Here is a 19,681-nt window from a genome sequence, read left to right as displayed (position 1 = left end):
ATATAACGCTTCCATTCTTTCCCCACCTCTATGTCACCCTCTATTTTTTATGTATGTAAACTAATACCTAAACGACATTTTTCCGTGAGAAAAGCGTTTCAATTTCATACTCCATTTGAAAACAATTCCATGCTTCTACGTCATCGGTCATCCTCTTATGCTACAAAGAGACAATTCGCTGTACAGTATAATATTCTAAGAATGCAGATAATTCAAAATTTATATAAATTAGTTATAAAATGATATAACATGACACATGTCAAAATATAATTTGTGGGCACAGGAATTTCATATTATAACGAGGAAAGTGATGATTTTTAAGATATTTGAAAAAAAAATTATAATAATATTTAGAAACTCAAACATTTTTATTTATGAAGAGAATTTCCAACACAATTCTGAAATGTGTACTTTACATCATTTTACTATGAAATTTCTTTTAAGCTCAACTTTAAATTTTACAATATTTTTGCATTGCATCAAATATTATAACAAACTTCTAATTTTTTTACTCCAACATTAATACTTATTATCTAAAACAAAATTATTTCATATGTACCCAATCAATTTTATTACTTTTGTACTTTAACATTAAAATAATATATATGTATTCAATCAAAATAATAAAATAATCTAGTATAAAAAAACTATAAAATAATTATATAATATAAGTATGGTATAAAAATTAGTGTAAATAAATTGAAGTTGAACATGAAACTAGTGTAATTTTTATAAAATGCCAAAGTGTTATGTATTGAAAATGCCCTAACATCTATATATACGGTTCGAAAGACAAAAAAATCCATGTCATACATAATTTAAATACACATAGACGATTATTGTAACATATCACAACTCTGGATTAATTTTCATAATATTCATATAAAATAGCTTTTGGTATACCTATATGAAATATATGGACTAATTAAAAATAAGTTCAAAGTTCACGTTATATATGAAACAAATACAAACTCACATATTTTAAATAAAAGTGTTAATATTTGTTGAATTAGACATATTCAACTTTTTAAGAAAGTAACGCCTTTTTAAATCCAGAGTTAATGATTAATTTAAATAAAATATAAATTTAAGCGGTAATTGTTTTTCTAAATAAAGTGAAATATTTAAAGTACTTTAATACAAATTATATTTACATTCCTTTTTTCCTCCCTCCTAGTCCCTACGACTCTACCCACTTTATTCCACAATTTACAGTAATGCCCTTTCCTTTCCACATATTTGCTTCCTTCTCTGCTTCTCCGTCCTCACATAAACCTCAGTGACACTTTTTTCTTCCCATTTTATACACAACAAATAATATGTATTCCATGCCCCTTTAACATTTCCCATACATATCTCGCCGGAAATAATGGCGAATTCCGACCAAAACTCCGGCAACTCATCGAACTTCGCCGTCGCTAAAAAAACTCCAATCCTGGGCCTCAAACTCTACGTCATAATTATCCTCACAGTCGCAGGTATAATAGTTATCTCCTTCCTCATCTATCTCTGTCTACGATCATCACGCCGCCGGAGAGCTCAATTACGGTACAGCTCCGGTTTGTTACCGTTAGTCAACAAAGAAGTCACCGAAGTCAAACAGCATAATGATGATATTAAACATGTTGAAAGTGTCGAGTTTGAGAAGAACAGTTCATCAAATGTGAGTGGAGAGAAGAAAGGGAACTTTACGAGTAACGAGTCGAGTTCGAGTCGAACTGAGTCGCTGTCGGTGGTGGAGAGTGTGAATATTGGGTGGGGGAGGTGGTATAGTTTAAAGGAGCTCGAAACGGCGACGTCTTGTTTCGCTGCGGAGAATGTGATAGGTGAAGGCGGTTATGGAATCGTGTATAGAGGTGTGTTGAGTGATGGCTCTGTTGTTGCTGTGAAGAATCTGATGAATAACAAGTGAGTTTTAATTTAGTTTTTAATTTATTAATTTTAAGTATTGATAGAAATTTTAGTTCATGTTTTAGAGTTTTTTTTAGATCTGGATTGCGAATTTTAGAGGTGACGTCTGACATTGTGTGTTCATTTCATTTGAAAATAGTTGACATTGGTATATTTAATTTGATCACGTTTGCGTTGTGTTCTTCACGGAGTATTAATTATTTACAAATTACAAGTGTACGTTAATGTTCTACTTTGTGTTGAACCTAGTTTAGCGGTGTTTTTGTCTTTTCTTTTTGTTTATAAGGAAAAGATGGACGATACTTTCGAAATAGAATTATATGGATTTGGATTCATGAAAAGAATTCCGGGGTTTAGAAGGGCGAGAGTGAGGCATTAGTAGCACGGGGATAGGTGATCAGTTGGAAGTCTGGGTGTTTGTGTGTACATCTTAACCGTCCATATTAAACTTTGGAGCAGAAGATATAGTGCACCAGAGGCATTAGTAGTAACTAGTACTAGTAGGGGGATAGGTGATCATTTGAAAGCCCTTGTGTTTGTGTGTACATCTTACCATTCCCATATTAAACTTTGGAGCATGAGATAGTACATCGGATGACCGGAATATGAGATAGTACACCGGATGACTGGAATAGCAGATATGTTTGGATTGATTTTGTCTTTAGGAGGAAAGCTCTGTAATATGGAATCATGTCTCCATTGATGTGCACAAGTTGTCTGCTTTTTTTAATGTCAGTCTCTACTTATAGCACATGTCACCCGGTCCAAGGACAATTATGTACACTTAGGACACTAAGTTTTTTGTTTACCTTTTTGGGCTAAATTGATTGCACTATATTAGATTAAGTGGTATGAACTACAGAATATCCCTAAATAGAATAATTATTAAGAAAGCATGAACTGCTTTTCTGAAGCATTTTATGTGGTAGTTGAACACTAATTGCCTGGTGATTAATGTTAAGAAGATATAGCAACAATATGTTTTGGTGGTACCACAAAAAATTAAAAAGAGTTAATTGCACTTTGCAACCCCCACCTTTCATTTAAAATCAAAACAAAACAGTATACCTACTTTGCAAAATACAGTTTGCAACCAACTTTCAATATCAAGTACAACATGCATCCCTTGCGGTTATAAAATTGAAATTAAGATGTTAATATTAATAACTAAAATTTCAAATTAGTTAAAATATTTATTTTAATGCATTTTTTACATGAAAAAAATTATAATTATTTTCTATCAGTAATACTCTAAATTAATCATAATGTTAAATACTTAAAATATATTTATTAAGCAAGATATATGTTTATATATATAATCATAAAGTTTCTAAATATATCTAAATTTTAAAATTTTAAAAATTATACTGAGTAATAAAATAATTGACATTAATATAATTTTTATAATTTGAAATTCTAAATTTTAGATTAATTTAAAAAAAATTAAAATTATTATTTAAATATTTTGTTGAATTTCAATTTTACCCTCCACAATATAAATATTTTTAACAAAATGGTTAAAGGGATGCATATTGTATTTGATGTCTAAAGTTATGGGTTGCAAACTGTATTTTTGAAAGTAAATATATAGTTTTGTTATTCAATGAAAGATAGGGGTTGTAAAGTGCAATTAACTCAATTAAAAATGGTTATGCAGAACAACCTCCTAAATATCAATAAAACTTACTAGAACAAAAGTTACTTTGTTTAGACTTATTAGTCTTCATGGTAATAATTAATTGGTTCTGCCAGTTGAATCCTAGTTGCATCTTACGAATTATTATCAGCTTTACGGATTATTATCAGCTTTAATAAATGAAATTCTGATTTAAATTTGTACCAATTTTTGTAGGGGTCAGGCAGAAAGGGAGTTCAAGGTGGAAGTGGAAGCTATTGGAAAAGTAAGGCATAAGAACCTGGTAGGTTTGATTGGTTACTGTGCTGAAGGTTCGCAAAGGTACTTCTTGCTTACGTATCTGTTTTATCATTTATTGTCGTTATGTTTGACGTAATAGTAAAATTATCCTAAAAGTTTCTTGAATTGACTCTGAAAAAATCTGTCCCCTCAGGTTACTTGTGTATGAGTATGTTGACAATGGCAATTTGGAGCAGTGGTTACACGGTGACGTAGGACCTATTAGCCCTTTGAGCTGGGAAATTAGGATGAAGATTGCTATAGGGACTGCAAAAGGGTCCGTTTTTTTTTAATTTAGTTCCCTTTGTAGGGAAAATTATGATTCTTAAATTTTTAGTTTATTGAGTTGTCTGGTCTTTTAGCATGGCTCTTTGAATTCTATAATGTAAAGTAGATTTGAATTTCAAAGAGCCCAGGGCATAACATGTCTTGATTATTTTTCAGTCTGGCCTATTTGCACGAAGGACTAGAACCCAAAGTTGTGCACCGTGATGTTAAATCCAGCAACATCCTTCTGGATCGTAAGTGGAACCCCAAAGTATCAGATTTTGGACTTGCCAAATTGTTAGGATCTGAAATAAGCCATGTGACTACACGAGTGATGGGTACATTCGGGTATGTTCATCTCATATGCTCACAATGCAATGATGTTGTGAAAAGTTTGTTCTTGCTTCCTGCTTACCGATGTCTTTGTCTGCAGATATGTTTCTCCAGATTATGCAAGTACAGGGATGCTTAATGAAGGAAGTGATGTATATAGTTTTGGAGTTCTGCTAATGGAAATAATTACTGGAAGAAACCCAATTGATTATTCTAGAGCACCAGGAGAGGTAATTACCAGAAAATTTATAAGTTTTCTCTCCCTTTCATTTATTATATGGATTCCAACCATCTTTGTCACACTGTTTTAATTGCCACATTGCAGATGAACTTGGTTGATTGGTTTAAAGTGATGGTTGCAAGTCGTCGTGGAGAAGAGTTAATAGATACTCTTATTGAAGTGCACCCACCTCCTAGAGCATTGAAGCGTGCATTGCTTGTGTGCCTCCGCTGTATAGACTTGGATCCTCTGAAACGGCCAAAGATGGGGCAGGTTGTACACATGCTTGAGGCAGAAGACTTTCCTTTTCGCACTGTAAGTGCCTCTTCTCATTCTAAAGCATTTTGAGCATAGTGTAAGCCTCTTTTCCCAAATTTAATGCATTTCAGTTGAGGAGTATGTTGCAGCCATTATTAAATGCAATTGCACAGAGCACATTGCTGAAATTATAACTATTTACAAAATTCACTTGTGGTGGGTTATTCAGTTTTGGTATTAATTTGAATCAAATTACAAGAGCGCATCAAGATCTAGATTTCACTGGTAAAACACATGCTAAGCTTGAAACTTTGATCCATGTAATTAAAGATGATCCATGTAATTAAAGATTGCATGCATGTCATGGGAAGGCCTGGATGCTGGGTTTAAGCAGTGAAATCTACAGATTTAAGAACTTCCAAATTAAAATGAATTGTGATCCTATCAGCACATGAAGAAAAGCACATACAGTCTTGATCAGATCAAAGATCTGGTTACTGTATAAAACTGGTCATATTATCAAAGATCATATTTTTACGTATATTATATAGTACTCTGTAAACAATGTAATTATGCCCTCCTTGTGCATGTACTCTTGAGTTTTTTTGCTTCTCATTCTTGCACCTGCATGACACCACAGGAACCTCGTGCAGCTCGTGAGACAGCCTCATTCCGTCCCCCAGAAGCTGATGCTAAGAAAGGTCCATGAGTCTCTTGGGATGTGGACACAAGTTACTTGCGATGATGAATAGGTATCAAAGTGGATATGCAGATGTTATGTGTAAAAAGGTGAAGTGGTGACCAAGTTTTGTAGAGTGTATATTTAGAAGTAATCTATCTAGAAGATTCGTAATTGGTATGGTTATTAATTTAAAAGAATCATATATTTTTTCTATAATTTTTTTTTAATATGAAGTAGCACTCAGACTTCGGAAGAGCCTTCTTTGTATATACATTATCACACTACAGAACTTGTATGTCAGAAATCGAGATCTTTCCGAGTATACAAGGTAGAAGAGGTGACAAATTTGTTAGATTCATTATAAAACCATCACTACTACTTGCAGCCAGGTGATAAATTTGTTAGATTCATTATAGAACCATTGCCAAACTTTTTTCGCTACTCGATCTTATTTATAGGGAAAGTAAATTAAAGAGTTTCAAACTCGAGATATTGAACCATACTCTTGGCTCACTCATCTGGTGAACAGGTGTACAACCAAGTCCTCCCGAGCTACTTGGTCCACCATGTTGGATGATCAGATTGACACTTGATCAACCGAATCTCATTTGTTGTTTGGTAATGGTAATGTTGGGTGCTTCTTGGATGATGGACATGAAGATTTATGACCCAAACAGAACTTAAATATAAGCTATTTATGTGAGCCTGCACAATAGAAATCATGCTTGTGCTTCTCTTCACAGTAAAAATTTGAAAAAATGTAAAAGATAAAACTAAATACCATATCAAAGCTCGACAAAAAAAATGGTTATAATAATATAAAAGTTTGAAAGAAATCAAATATACTCTTTGTAAAATATTTATTCCAATTACAAAATAGATAACTGAGTGAAAATAAAAATTGCCAAAACATTGTTTATTAAAAATACACATTTCTTATTGGACGCAAAAAGAGGCAAACATGTTAGGAGTCAGTTTCACCGACGTGTGGACGTGAAGTCGAACGTGATCACGACACGACAGCAAGATGGGAAAGGATGTTGTTAGGACATGATCGATGCATATGACGTGAATGGAAGGAGTCAACAACGAAGCTATAAATGAGGGATAAGATAGAGACTAAGTCTGAACCAAAAACAAGATCATGGAAAGAAAATAGGGGATAGTGCTAGTTTGAATAGGAAAAATGTATTATAAAGAGATGAATTTTTACTTTGTACCATATACAATTTGACACACTTCTGTTCCTAGAAAAAATAGAACTTGTAACAGGATATTATAGTTAAATACTTTTGGATGAGCATCGATTCCCACCCGCGGTTTTTACCCTTTTGGGTTTTTCGCGTCACCAACTTATCGTCTTATTTTCGTTTATTTAACATATAACACAAAATCAAACCAAGTTAGATTTAGCTTTTGACCCTCGAATAATTTGTAAAAAAAATTGGCGCCGTATATGGGAAACTAGCTAATAATCTAATCGGTTATACCCAATGGCGAACGAAACCGATACATTCAACCAAGGAGAATAATCAGCTGCGAACTCGGAAATGGCTGTGGCCCTGAAGAAATTACAAACATAAATGGAAGCATTGAAATCTGAAAATGCGACTTTGAAGAAATAAATTACCACGACAAAATCCAAGACAAAGACGACAAGGAAGAAACACATACCAAGTGTGATATGACGTTTGGATATGGATGAGGATATATGATGGGGGAATAGAGAAAAGGAAACTGACGATGTGATTGTGGTTGAAGAAAATGAAGATGATTTAATGCAGAATAAGGACATTGATGAAGTTTACATGAGATGCATCATGATGATGATTACGACAAAAGAAACACGGATCGCGATAGGAGAAGATCCAGACATAGATCAAGGACGAAGAATTACATTCCAGAGTCTGTAAGAAATGAGCTTCAAGAGGTGAGAGAGATGATTCAACGCATTCCAGGGGTACTAAATGTGACGCCCTCTCAATCTGGGGTCTTGATTGGGGAGTCACTTCTCACAATTAACAACATTATCATAATATAATTATTCAACCCCTTTACAACACAAAGATCTTAAACAGGTTATGGTATGAAACAAGTTACAACTACTAACGAACAACATAAAATTATTAAAAACCCTTACTGAATATCATAGTTATAACTCCGACTAGGAATTATACAAACCAAACCCAAAGGTACCGATAATAACGATCTAATTCACATATCTTACTCCTAACTATTATTATTGCGTGTCCCCTACCTGAGATGCTAGAGCGATTCTAACAGTACAGAGAGGACCACTATAGATAATCTTAACAATCGTGCCTAAGCCTGACCATCTTCCTCATGCTTAACTGTCAGGGTTAGATAAATAACAAAGTGAGCTACAAAAGTTCAGCAAGTAACTAAGTTGAACAAAAAGGCTAAACTATTTAACAGAATAAGATAAGGGACAAGGTTACAAGGGTCTTAAAAGAGGTTTCACGATCAGGTTCATTCCAAGACAGTCGTTCTACGACCATTATTTTATAAAAACATTTCATTTCTCAAAACTTTCATAAAACTTTCCTTTATCAAAGCAATACCTTTTAAAACAGTTCTTTTCATCAACACTTTTTTTTCATTCATGAAATCATTTCGTTTTCAAGAGAATGGTTCAATCATCTGAACACTGCTTTACATAAAACATTTTTTTACTCAATTGGAATGCATGACGCTCTGGACTGCACGGGTGATCAACCACGTACAATCCCCATACCGGATTTTACAGCTACTCTGGACGTGAATAGGTACCATAAGGCCATGTATTCGGCCTTTCAAATGCCGGTCCTCACTGGTCTTCATAATATGCCAGCCCTCACTGGTCTTTATAATGGACCGACATCACTCGGCCACTTACACTTCCAATCAATGGAAATCCATAAAAATGATTTGGATTGAAATCCTTCATCTATGAAATACTTTTTATTTTAAAATCTTTACCGTCCCTTTTGAAATCATTGAGACTCTTCCAAGTCTGAAATCATTCTTAATTTCAATTCCAATAATTTTTTTTTATTGCAAGGGTAGGGTACACCAAAATAATCATCATTCAGAGAATCAAAGTTATTATTAACTTCAAGGCATTTGTATTTGAAATAAGGTATAATATTCAAAAGGAAAATGAACAGGCTATGTCAATATACAAGGCTAATTAAAAGGTGACACTAGATATTCAATTATAACATAGAATCACAACATAGGAGACAAGGGTTGAAAAGTTACTTGCCTTATTCGCTTCCTTTCTTGAACACATAACCTACTTTCACGTCACCCAGTGGGGCATTTCCTTTCCTAAACCGAGTGTTCTCACTTTCCGAATCTACACGCATAAAGACACTATTTCAGTATTCTCATAGTCAATCATCGTTCACCTTGAACGTCTAACGCTATTCTACCCATTCGCTTTACGTAAAATACATGTACAAGTATTATATATATACTTCACGTACACATACCAATTTAAACACTTATACAAGTAACACTTACCAAATAACATATAGGCATGTCAGTCTTATGTGAACACAATCCAAAAATATTTTAAGAAAATATTTATCTTGATAAAACAGAGTTAAGTATAGAAAATAATATTTGAATATAACTTAATTAAATTAGAGTCAATTACTATTTAAATAAATCCCTAGTCGATAAAATTAATCGATTAACTCTTTTAACCGATCAATTAAATCAAATAAAGATTATCTAAATATTATTTAAAACCAACTAAGTCAAGTCGATTTAAGTAAAGAAACCATTTTCGAGAACAATTTAATATATACCGAGAAATGAATATAGAAGCGTGCTTCTTATTTCTAAAATTAAAATCATTATTTTAAATCATTTTTTTTATAAAAAAAATTGGGCAGCACTTTCTCTATTTTATTAGGTACATTTCAATTTAATCGATCAACAATCTTGCGGTCACACACCAACATAATAATTATCACGTTATTTCTCCAAGTCACTTATTTTCATTACTAAATACTCAGTCGTAACATATCCGGGCTTTAATCATTTTAATCGATATTAAACCGAACCAAAATTCCACAATTTAATCAATAAGAATTCTAAAAAAATTTACACAACATCACATACATCATCAAATCCACATCCAAAATTTCCAATTTATTTACTAGTCGAAAATTTCTCAATAAAATGAGACTAATTGTTCAATATCACGAACCAAAAATTCTTAATCCTCGCATACAACAAATAAAACAATTATTTATTTAATTTTAGGACTCAGTTTTTAACATCACCGTCCAATGCCGGCTCGTTGGAGCTCATCGTTGGCGGCGGCAAAGTTCCGGTGGTGCCTGTTAATCGGGTTTCCAACCGAAACTTCACCGATTCGCGTATACACATACACCAGTGTTAGGGCGAAAACACGCGCTAATATTCACGCAAGTATACGCGTTCGCAAGTAATATAGAATACTTTCTAGTTCGTTCCCTCAGAGACACAGACTAAATTATTGTCTAATTAAACTCACTCACCAATGTATGATTACTTCTCAATGTTAAGACACTAACACTTAAAATTGTTGATTAAATATTAACTATAATTAACTACTTAATTAATCACTTAACTAACACTTCAATTTATCAATAATAACATACTCATGAGATCACAACTTCATTATTACTTCCTTCTATAGCCATTGTTATTACCTTTAGCATGTGACAGTGATGATATTAATCGAATAACACGAAACTGATAAAAGCCAACTTTCATTGTACTAATACCATTCTACCAAGCATCCACAATTAAGATAGAAGTTGAATAGTCATCAATTATGTTGAGTTCCCATATGTCTACAGAAATTGACAACACAACGATTTAAGCACAATTTATTCCTTTTGATTACATAGGGCAAATAAAACTGTTAGAGTTACCCACTAATCATGCACAACGTACATGAACCTATGCTAGCATGGCAAGTTCTAAATCTCAAGATTCACCGTCGCTTCACAAGAGATTAACACCCTATCTTATATGTTCGCGACGCACATAAGACGAATACACACAACCAATACTAGATATCATACAATCATCACACACTAAAGTATTAAACAATTAACTAAAGAATTCCATAATAAATCCGTTGCAACCCCATGATCACGATTAGCCCATAATAGCACTTATCGTCATCATGGGTTCATATGAAATCATGATAAACAAACACAAGAAAATAATAACTAAACTAATTATATTAAAACAGAGTACGTCACAAGAGTAAATAAGTTCAAAGCAAGAAAACTAGCATCCAACGCTAGAACGAAACAAGAATCACAAGAATATATGCTTCCTCTTCGTTGCGGTGTGCTAAATCGGTCTTCTTCCTTATCTCCTTCGCTCCTCGCGTAAAAAAACAATCTTCTTCAAAATCACCTTCGTGAAAACGTCTCAAATCTACTTATATAATAGTCCCATAAAACTCAGATTACATAGAAGTGGAAACCAAACAGAAGTAGAAGTCCTAAAATAATTTATCTTTTTTTCCCGACCCTGCGCGGCCGCTCAGCATAGCTGAGCGGGCGCTCAGCTTGCTGCGCGGCCGCTCAGCAATGCTGAGCGGGCGCTCAGACCTCTACTGGAAAAATTCTTATTTCGCTCCGTTTCTTCGCCATAATCTGCCCGTTTCTTTCCTCCTGCAATGGTAAACACATGCCAAGGCTTATTCTTGATGATTCCTCCCCCGAAATGTAACTAAAACCCTGAAATGCATAAACACTAGAAAAACGCATCAAATACACAAAATACTTGATTTCAAGACACCAATTTAAGCCATTTTAAGACATTCTAAGTGGTATAAAATGCCACTTATCACACCCCCAAACTTAAATCGATGCTTGTCCTCAAGCGTCACAGACTTAAATAAAAACATGCATGAATGCAATCTATATGAAAATGCAGCGATCTCCCTTACTACAATTAACCAACCAAATTGTCACATCTCAACGAATGCAGTTAGACAACTAAAGATCAACAAACTCATGCAAACGGACATACAGCCAGAAACGTGGTGTGTGCAAATGCTTAACAGATATGCTTCGGAACTAAACCAATTACTATGACTAGACTATCCTCAAGGCAATCCTACGATTATACAAAGAATAAAAAATTCCAGGCACAAAGTGATATACAACACTACAAGAACTCTGGAGCTTACTACGGAATCGTGCTTTTTATTTACAACTCATATGCTTATTTGACCGCAATGAGTGAGGTCCACAAAAGACTTATACAATGGTATCCATGTAACGAGCGTTAGGTTAGCGGATCCCAGACTCTAAAAGCCTTAGGTCACTAGGCACAAAGTCCCCTAAGAACTTAATAACTCGAATACCAAAGAGCCCACTCTTGATCAATTATGCAATTTTTTTTTTTTTTAACTTCTGAGCAAGTGCGTTTCGCTCCATCCTGCTCAACCCTAGACTACTCGCACCATATGCGAGCTGGCTACTAGCCATTTGACGCCTAGCCACAACTAGCAACAACTTCCATATTTTTTTTCTCCAAATTTTTTTTTCATGCCTTTATCACTAAGAACCTGTAATCGAATTCTAAGCATAATAAGCAGATTGACCTTAAAAACAATCAAATCATAACAACAATCTAGCCCTTACGCATTCTCTAAGACTTAGTGGACTTACAATTGTTTCTAGCATGCATATCAACCTACACAACTTTATATCACTTTAATGCTATCACTACACTCGCATCAATATCACAATTCAGTCGATAAATCATTGCAAAAGGGATCATGGTAAATGTATGAGCTACATGACATTCATAACAAAAAACTATATGGCATAAATTATGCAACTATATGAACTAAACTATCATGACTATGCAACTAAATGACACACACACAATATTCCTTAACTACCACCCCCAAACTAAAAATCTTCACTGTCCTCAGTGAAAGTAGAGAAAAGAACACAGGGTATACCTACTCGGAGTCATCATCATCATCACCCTCAGTGGGTGGAGTATCAGGCGGCGGGTATGCAGAGTCCTCACCAAAAACTGGCCACTGGATATCAGCTCCAAGGCCTCGAAAAGCAGTCCCTAACGCAAGGGTGAGCTCCTGAGCAAACCTGCTCTGCGTCTCATACATGGCATCCATCCGTCGTGAAAGCCTCCTATACTGGGCATCAACCATCCCAGCACCCTCCCGAGCTCTCGAAGAACCAGCCTCATCACGCCCTAGCCTAGCCATAGTAGCACCTCGTGCTGGACGCCCTCCTGGAAGACGGTAACCCAGCCCATGCTCCTCAGGCTCACCACCGGTCCACTCCTGCATCCCATTCAGAGTGCCAGAATCAATCGGAGCTGCTGGCAACTGCAACTGCTCATGAGCCGGCCAATTCACTCCCACTGCTCGGCATAGCTTCGTAACCGTAGATGCATAAGGGATGTTCATATGCTTCGCTCCCCTCAAAAACTTCAGAATTCCTTGGTAGATAAACTCACCAAGGTCCACATACTATTCCTCATTCAGAATTCCCCACAACAACTGTGCTCTCTCAACTGTGACCTCATGTGCATGCGAAGAAGGCAAAATATTAGCACAAATAAATGCATTCCATGCACGGGCATACCTGTTCATGGAGATCGCCGGAAAGTGACGATACTCATTAGTGCCGGTCCTGCAGGTCCAAACTGTGCCCGGTCGACAGAGAGTCGCATAAATCAAATCCAAGTCAAAATCCTCAGCAGTCTTTTCATTCCAGTTCTCCTCCTCGGGCTTCCTCTCTCGCTGTCCAATCACACGGCGAATCGCCGCAGGATGATAATCAACCGTCAGCCCACGGACCACAGAAAACCCATTCTTATCGGCCTTCGCGTTCGCGTAGAACTCGCGAACAACGCTCATCGGTACTACTTCGGGTGACTCACAAAAAGCTATCCACCCCTTCTCTGCAATCATAGGCAGCAACTCACCATCCCTCCCTGATGGTAAAAACCCCCTCTCCTTCAGAATCGGCTTCCCCAACAGCCTAGTGTACTCCTCCTCCGCAGCTCTGTCAGTTAATCGAGGCCTTGCAGCAGTACCCCTTGATGAATCAGTAGTAGGAACTGTGCTGCTGTTGTCAATAGTGCGTGCTCTCTTGGGTGCCATTGATTCGTGAATAAAAGTGTGTAAGAACTGATTTTTGATGTTTGTGAGAGGGTTTAAGTGTAGGAAGTTTTGTGGGAGATATGTAGGATAGGTGTATGTATATATAGGGTGTGGATTAGATTAGGGTTTGGGAATTAAGGAGTAAAATGATGGGGTAGTGGGAACAAATCGTGGGTTTATGGGCTAAAACTGTTTTTGTGTTTTTGTTTTTGTTTTTTTTTTGTTTTGTTTTTGTTTTTTTTCTGAACTGAAAAAAAAATTCTGGTACTCGACCCCTGAGCGGTCGCTCAGCAAAGCTGAGCGGGCGCTCAGGGGGTCACTGGAATTTTTTTTTCAGCCCCTGTTTTCTGATTTTTTTGTGTTTTTGGATAGGTTATTAACTTCTAAGGGTTCCTGTAACAACAATTCATGGGTTGCCTCCCACGCAGCGCTTCTTTTTCGTCATTAGCTTGACGTTTCGTACCCTTCTCAAGTAGTCAACAAAATGGCACTAACCACTTCTCGGTTTGCCATGTCCCCATAGTAGTGCTTCAACCGCTGACCGTTAACCTTGAATGCTTGGTCCGGATTATTCTCAAAAATTTCCACCGCTCCATGTGGAAACACAGTTTTGACAATAAAAGGTCCAGACCACCTTGATTTCAACTTCCCAGGAAAAAGTCGGAGCCGAGAGTTAAATAAGAGAACTTGTTGCCCTGGCACAAATAACTTTGGATGTAGCTTCCTATCGTGCCACCTCTTCACCTTTTCCTTATACATTTTGTTATTTTCGTACGCTTGAAGTCGAAATTCATCAAGTTCAGTAAGCTGAAGCATTCTTTTCTTACCAGCTGTATCTAAATCCAGGTTCAACTTCTTCAATGCCCAGTAGGCCTTATGCTCAAGCTCCGCAGGTAGATGACATCCCTTACCGTACACCAACTGAAACGGTGACATCCCAAGTGGAGTTTTGTATGCTGTTCTGTAAGCCCAAACAGCTTCATCGAGCTTTAAAGACCAATCCTTCCTTGACGGACAAACAACCTTCTCTAGAATGCGCTTTATCTCTCTGTTAGACACTTTCGCTTGACCATTTGTTTACGGATGATAGGCAGTAGCTACTCGATGATTCACCTTATAACGCTGCATCATAGACGTGAACTTACGGTTGCAAAAATGCGATCCTTCATCACTTATGATTACTTGAGGTGTTCCAAACCTTGTGAAAATTTGCTTATGAAGAAAATTTAGCACTGCATTTGCATCATTTGTCGGTAAAGCTTTAACTTCGACCCATTTTGAGACATAATCGACTGCCAGCAAGATGTACTGATTATTGCAAGACGAGATAAAAGGCCCCATGAAATCGATTCCCCACACATCAAAGACCTCGACTTCAAGCATCACATTTAATGGCATATCATCCTTCCTTGACAAATTTCCCACTCTTTGGCAACGATCACACCTTAAAACAAACTGATGAGCATCCTTGAACAAAGTAGGCCAGAAAAAACCTGCTTGCAGAATACGAGCTGCCGTCTTCTCACCACCATAGTGTCCACCATAAACCGTGGAATGGCAGTCTCGTAATATCCCCTCCGTCTCACAGAACGGGATACATCTCCTGATGATCTGGTCAGCTCCCTGTCTAAACAAATATGGTTCATCCCACATATACCACTTCACCTCATGCAGAAACTTCTTCTTTTGAGCGGATGTCAAATTAGGAGGCATTATATTGCTGACGAGATAGTTTACAATATCTGCAAACCATGGTTCTTCCTCCTGAATTACAAACAACTGCTCATCCGGAAAAGATTCATTGATTAACGTCTTATCTTGTGAAGTAGAATCGGGATTCTCCAACCTAGAGAGATGGTCAGCTACTTGATTCTTAGTACCTTTTCTATCTTTGATCTCTAGCTCAAATTCCTGAAGTAAAAGCACCCAACGAATGAGTCTCGGCTTCGAATCCTTCTTCGAAACCAGATAGCGAATAGCTGCATGATCAGTGAATACTGTTACTTTCGTACCAAGCAGATAAGATCGAAATTTCTCAAAACCAAAGACTATAGCCAAAAGCTCCTTCTCAGTAGTGGTGTAGTTCAATTGGGCACCATTTAAAGTCTTACTCGCATAGTAGACCACATGGAAGAGATTTTTCTTGCGCTGTCCCTGAACTGCACCTACCGCATAATCACTCGCATCACACATCATCTCAAATGGTTCTGTCCAATCTGGTGCTGTAATAACTGGTGCAGTGATCAAACTCTTCTTGAGAGTCTCGAATGCTGCCAAACATTCATCATCAAATTTGAAAGGCACATCTTTCTCAAGCAAATTGCACAACGACTTAGATATCATTGAAAAGTCCTTGATGAATCGCCGATAAAAACCCGCATGACCAAGAAAACTACGGATTCCTTTCACAGAATTAGGTGGAGGAAGATTTTCAATGACTCCCACCTTGGCTTTGTCCACCTCCAGACCCTTGCTAGAGACCTTATGCCCAAGGATAATGCCTTCACGCACCATAAAATGACATTTCTCCCAATTGAGCACCAAATTAGTTTCCACGCATCTTTTGAGTACGGCGCGCAGATTATTCAAACATTCATCATATGAGTGTCCAAAGATGGAGAAGTCATCCATGAACACTTCGACATTATTTCCAATCATGTCAGAGAATATAGCCATCATACATCTCTGAAAGGTGGCCGGGGCGCCACATAACCCAAACGAAACTCTGCGAAAAGCAAACATGCCAAATGGACAAGTGAAGGTAGTCTTTTCCTGATCCTCTGGTGCAATACAAATCTGATTATACCCGGAATAACCATCCAGAAGATAAAAATACTCATGACCCGCCAATCTGTCAAGCATCTGATCAATAAATGGAAGAGGGAAGTGATCCTTCCTTGTGGCTTTGTTCAATTTTCTATAATCCATGCATACTCTCCATCCTGTAACTGTTCGAGTAGGGATGAGCTCATTCTTTTCATTTGCGACCACAGTGATACCTCCCTTCTTAAGTACACATTGTACGGGGCTCACCCACGAGCTGTCAGAAATAGGATAAATGATGCCTGCATCTAGCCATTTTAGAATTTCTTTCTTCACCACCTCCTTCATGATGGGATTCAGTCTTCGCTGCTGTTCCACAGTTGGCTTACTACCTTCCTCTAGCAGAATTTTATGCATACAATATGAAGGACTTATCCCCTTGATGTCTGCTATGGTCCATCCTATAGCCGATTTGAATTCTCTCAAAATCCTTAAGAGCTTGTCTTCCTCACTACCTGAAAGGTCAGATGAAATAATAACAGGTAACGTAGATGAATCACCTAGAAATTCATACCTCAAGTGCTCAGGTAATGGCTTGAGCTCCAAGGTAGGTGCTTCCTCTATTGATGGTTTGAGCTACCCTTCAGCATTCTTAAGGTCAGAAGTACCAAGAGATTCAAATGGTATGTCCATCTTTCGCTTCCAGGGAGAAGCGTTCAGATATTGTAATTGCTCGTTACTATCTTCATGATCGCTGTCAAAATCCCCCACTAAGGCCTTTTCCAATGCATCAGACATTAGCATGTGATCGAGTTCCGAAGTAACCGCAGAATCAATCACATCCACTTTTAAGCACTCCTCATCTTCTGTAGGGAATTTCATTGCCTTGAATACGTTGAAGGTCACATCCTGATCTTGGACCCGCATAGTAAGTTCACCTTTTTGCACATCTATCAAGGTACGGCCAGTAGCCAAGAAAGGCCTTCCCAAGATTATGGGAATCTTCTTATCTTCCTCAAAATCCAGAATAACAAAATCTGCTGGAAAGAAGAGCTTATCCACCTTGACGAGCACATCCTCAACTATGCCCCTTGGGTAAGTAATGGAACGGTCAGCCAATTGTAGCGACATGTATGTGGGTTTTGGATCAGGCAGATCCAACTTTTTAAAGATCGACAACGGCATCAGATTAATGCTTGCTCCCAAATCATAAAGGCACTTGTCAAAAGTCAGATTGCCAATGGTGCAAGGAATGGTGAAGCTTCCTGGATCTTTCAGTTTCGGTGGTAACTTTTGCTGCAGAACAGCGCTGCATTCTTCCGTGAGAGCAACGGTTTCAAGGTCATCCAGTTTCACCTTCCTTGAAAGAATAGTCTTCATAAACTTCGCATAACTAGGCATTTGTTCAAGAGCCTCAGCGAAAGGTATATTGATGTGAAGTTTCTTGAACACCTCCAGAAACTTTCCGAACTGTCTATCCAGCTTTTGTTGCTGCAATCTCTTAGGAAAAGGTGGTGGAGGATAGAGCTGTTTCTCCCCTGTATTAGCCTCAGGCAGAGTGTGTTCAATAGTAGTCTTCCTTGGTTCCGCCGCTTTCTCCTTTTGCTTAGATTCTTCATCTCTAATTTCAGCTTCTACTTCTTTTGCCTTTTCAGAATCAGCTACTTTCCCAGACCTTAAGGTAATACCCTTGACTTGCTCTTTAGCTTCCTTCCTGCCTGGTACTTCCGTGTCACTGGGAAGAGTACCAGGTTGACGATTGAGCACTGCATTGGCTAATTGACCGATTTGATTTTCCAAGGTCTTGATAGAAACCGCCTGACTCTTGCACAACAACTTAAGTTCCTCAAAATCAGCACTAGTAGGTGCAGCTGCACTTCCCTGTTGAGGATATGATTGCCTTGTAGCATACTGCTGTGGTTGCTGGAATCCAGGTGGGTTAAACTATTTACTCACTCCTTGCTGATATGATGGCTGAATAGCATTCTGATTATTCCCCCAGCTGAAATTTGGATGATTTCTGTTGTTAGGATGATAGGTCGCTGGCATAGGCTGCTGTTGTCGCTGATAATTATTCACATACTGAATAGATTCATTGACAAGAGAACACTGATCCGTAGCATGAGAACCTGCACAAAGCTCACAAACCATATCTATTTGATTAACTCCATACGTAGCCAGAGAATCAACCTTCATTGATAGCGCTTGGAGTTGGGCTGCAATAGCGGTGGCTGCATCAACTTCCAGAATACCTGCTACCTTGCCTGACGTCATCCTCTGAGTTGGGTTTTGATGCTCATTTGCAGCCATCGTCTCTATAAGATTATACGCCTCAGTATAGCTTTTAGCCCATAAGGCGCCTCCAGCTGCTGCATCGAGCATGGGCCGAGATTGGGCCCCCAAACCATTATAGAAACCAGTGATCACCATCCAATCCGGCATTCCATGATGTGGACATTTTCTCAACATTTCCTTGTAGCGTTCCCAAGCCTCGCACATAGATTCTGTAGGTTGCTGCGCAAACTGAGTAAGAGCACTCCTCATAGCAGCAGTCTTTGCCATCGGATAAAACTTCACCAGAAACTTTTGCGCAAGATCTTGCCACGTAGTGATGGACCCAGTTGGTTCAGAATGTAACCAGTCTTTAGCCTTGTCCCTCAGTGAGAATGGGAAAAGCCTCAACTTGATAGCCTCATCAGTCACGCCATTATACTTAAAAGTGCTGCAGATCTCGACAAAATTCCTTATGTGCATGTTGGGGTCTTCAGTTGCCGCTCCTCCAAAAGAAACAGAATTCTGCACCATCTGAATAGTGCCCGGCTTGATTTCAAAGGTGTTAGCTTGAATAGCCGGATGAAGGATGCTTGACTGAATGTCATCAATTTTAGGCCGAGAAAAATCCATAAGAGCTGGATCAGCTTGAACAATACGATCTCCCATGTTTACTGGTTCTTTCTGCTCAGTTCCTGAATCCGAATCCTCAAAATCTAACTTCTCCGGAATATCAAGAACTTCGTCTGTCTCCTCAGCTGTATCTAAAGTCCTCTTGCGAGCACGAGAACGAGTTTGCATAAACGCTTCCTAAAGTACCTGAAACACAACCGGAAAAAATAAGTAACTACTACGTCCTAATCACTGAGTCCTAATGACCAACGATGGTAAGTACAT

General features: G+C 37.6%; 1 protein-coding gene and 1 non-coding gene across 2 annotated transcripts; both read left to right on the top strand.

The window, feature by feature from the left end:
• The first annotated feature begins 1,237 nt into the window (after positions 1 to 1,237).
• Positions 1,238 to 5,841, top strand: LOC141667986 (putative receptor-like serine/threonine-protein kinase At4g34500). Its single transcript, XM_074474644.1, has 7 exons — positions 1,238 to 1,908; positions 3,764 to 3,868; positions 3,981 to 4,103; positions 4,271 to 4,441; positions 4,527 to 4,656; positions 4,752 to 4,961; positions 5,545 to 5,841. Exons 1-7 carry the CDS (start codon positions 1,370 to 1,372, stop codon positions 5,611 to 5,613), a joined length of 1,347 nt encoding a protein of 448 aa, XP_074330745.1. The 5' UTR covers positions 1,238 to 1,369; the 3' UTR covers positions 5,614 to 5,841.
• A 13,112-nt stretch (positions 5,842 to 18,953) lies between these two features.
• On the top strand, positions 18,954 to 19,060 carry LOC141679664 (small nucleolar RNA R71). The gene has a single exon (XR_012558154.1). It is a non-coding gene; the product is annotated as a small nucleolar RNA R71 (small nucleolar RNA).
• The last annotated feature ends 621 nt before the right edge of the window (positions 19,061 to 19,681 follow it).

Source organism: Apium graveolens, chromosome 1 (assembly GCF_009905375.1).
Source record: "Apium graveolens cultivar Ventura chromosome 1, ASM990537v1, whole genome shotgun sequence".
NCBI classification, from domain to species: domain Eukaryota; kingdom Viridiplantae; phylum Streptophyta; class Magnoliopsida; order Apiales; family Apiaceae; genus Apium; species Apium graveolens.
Note: the sequence above shows the minus strand (reverse complement) of the source record. Positions and strands in the feature narration are given on the sequence as shown.

Coding starts and splice junctions, on each gene's coding strand:
- LOC141667986 (XM_074474644.1), top strand. CDS start 1,370: ATGGCGAATTCCGACCAAAACTCCGGCAACTCATCGAACTTCGCCGTC. Junction 1,909..3,763: donor AAGAATCTGATGAATAACAA/GTGAGTTTTAAT, acceptor CAATTTTTGTAG/GGGTCAGGCAGAAAGGGAGT. Junction 4,657..4,751: donor ATTCTAGAGCACCAGGAGAG/GTAATTACCAGA, acceptor GCCACATTGCAG/ATGAACTTGGTTGATTGGTT.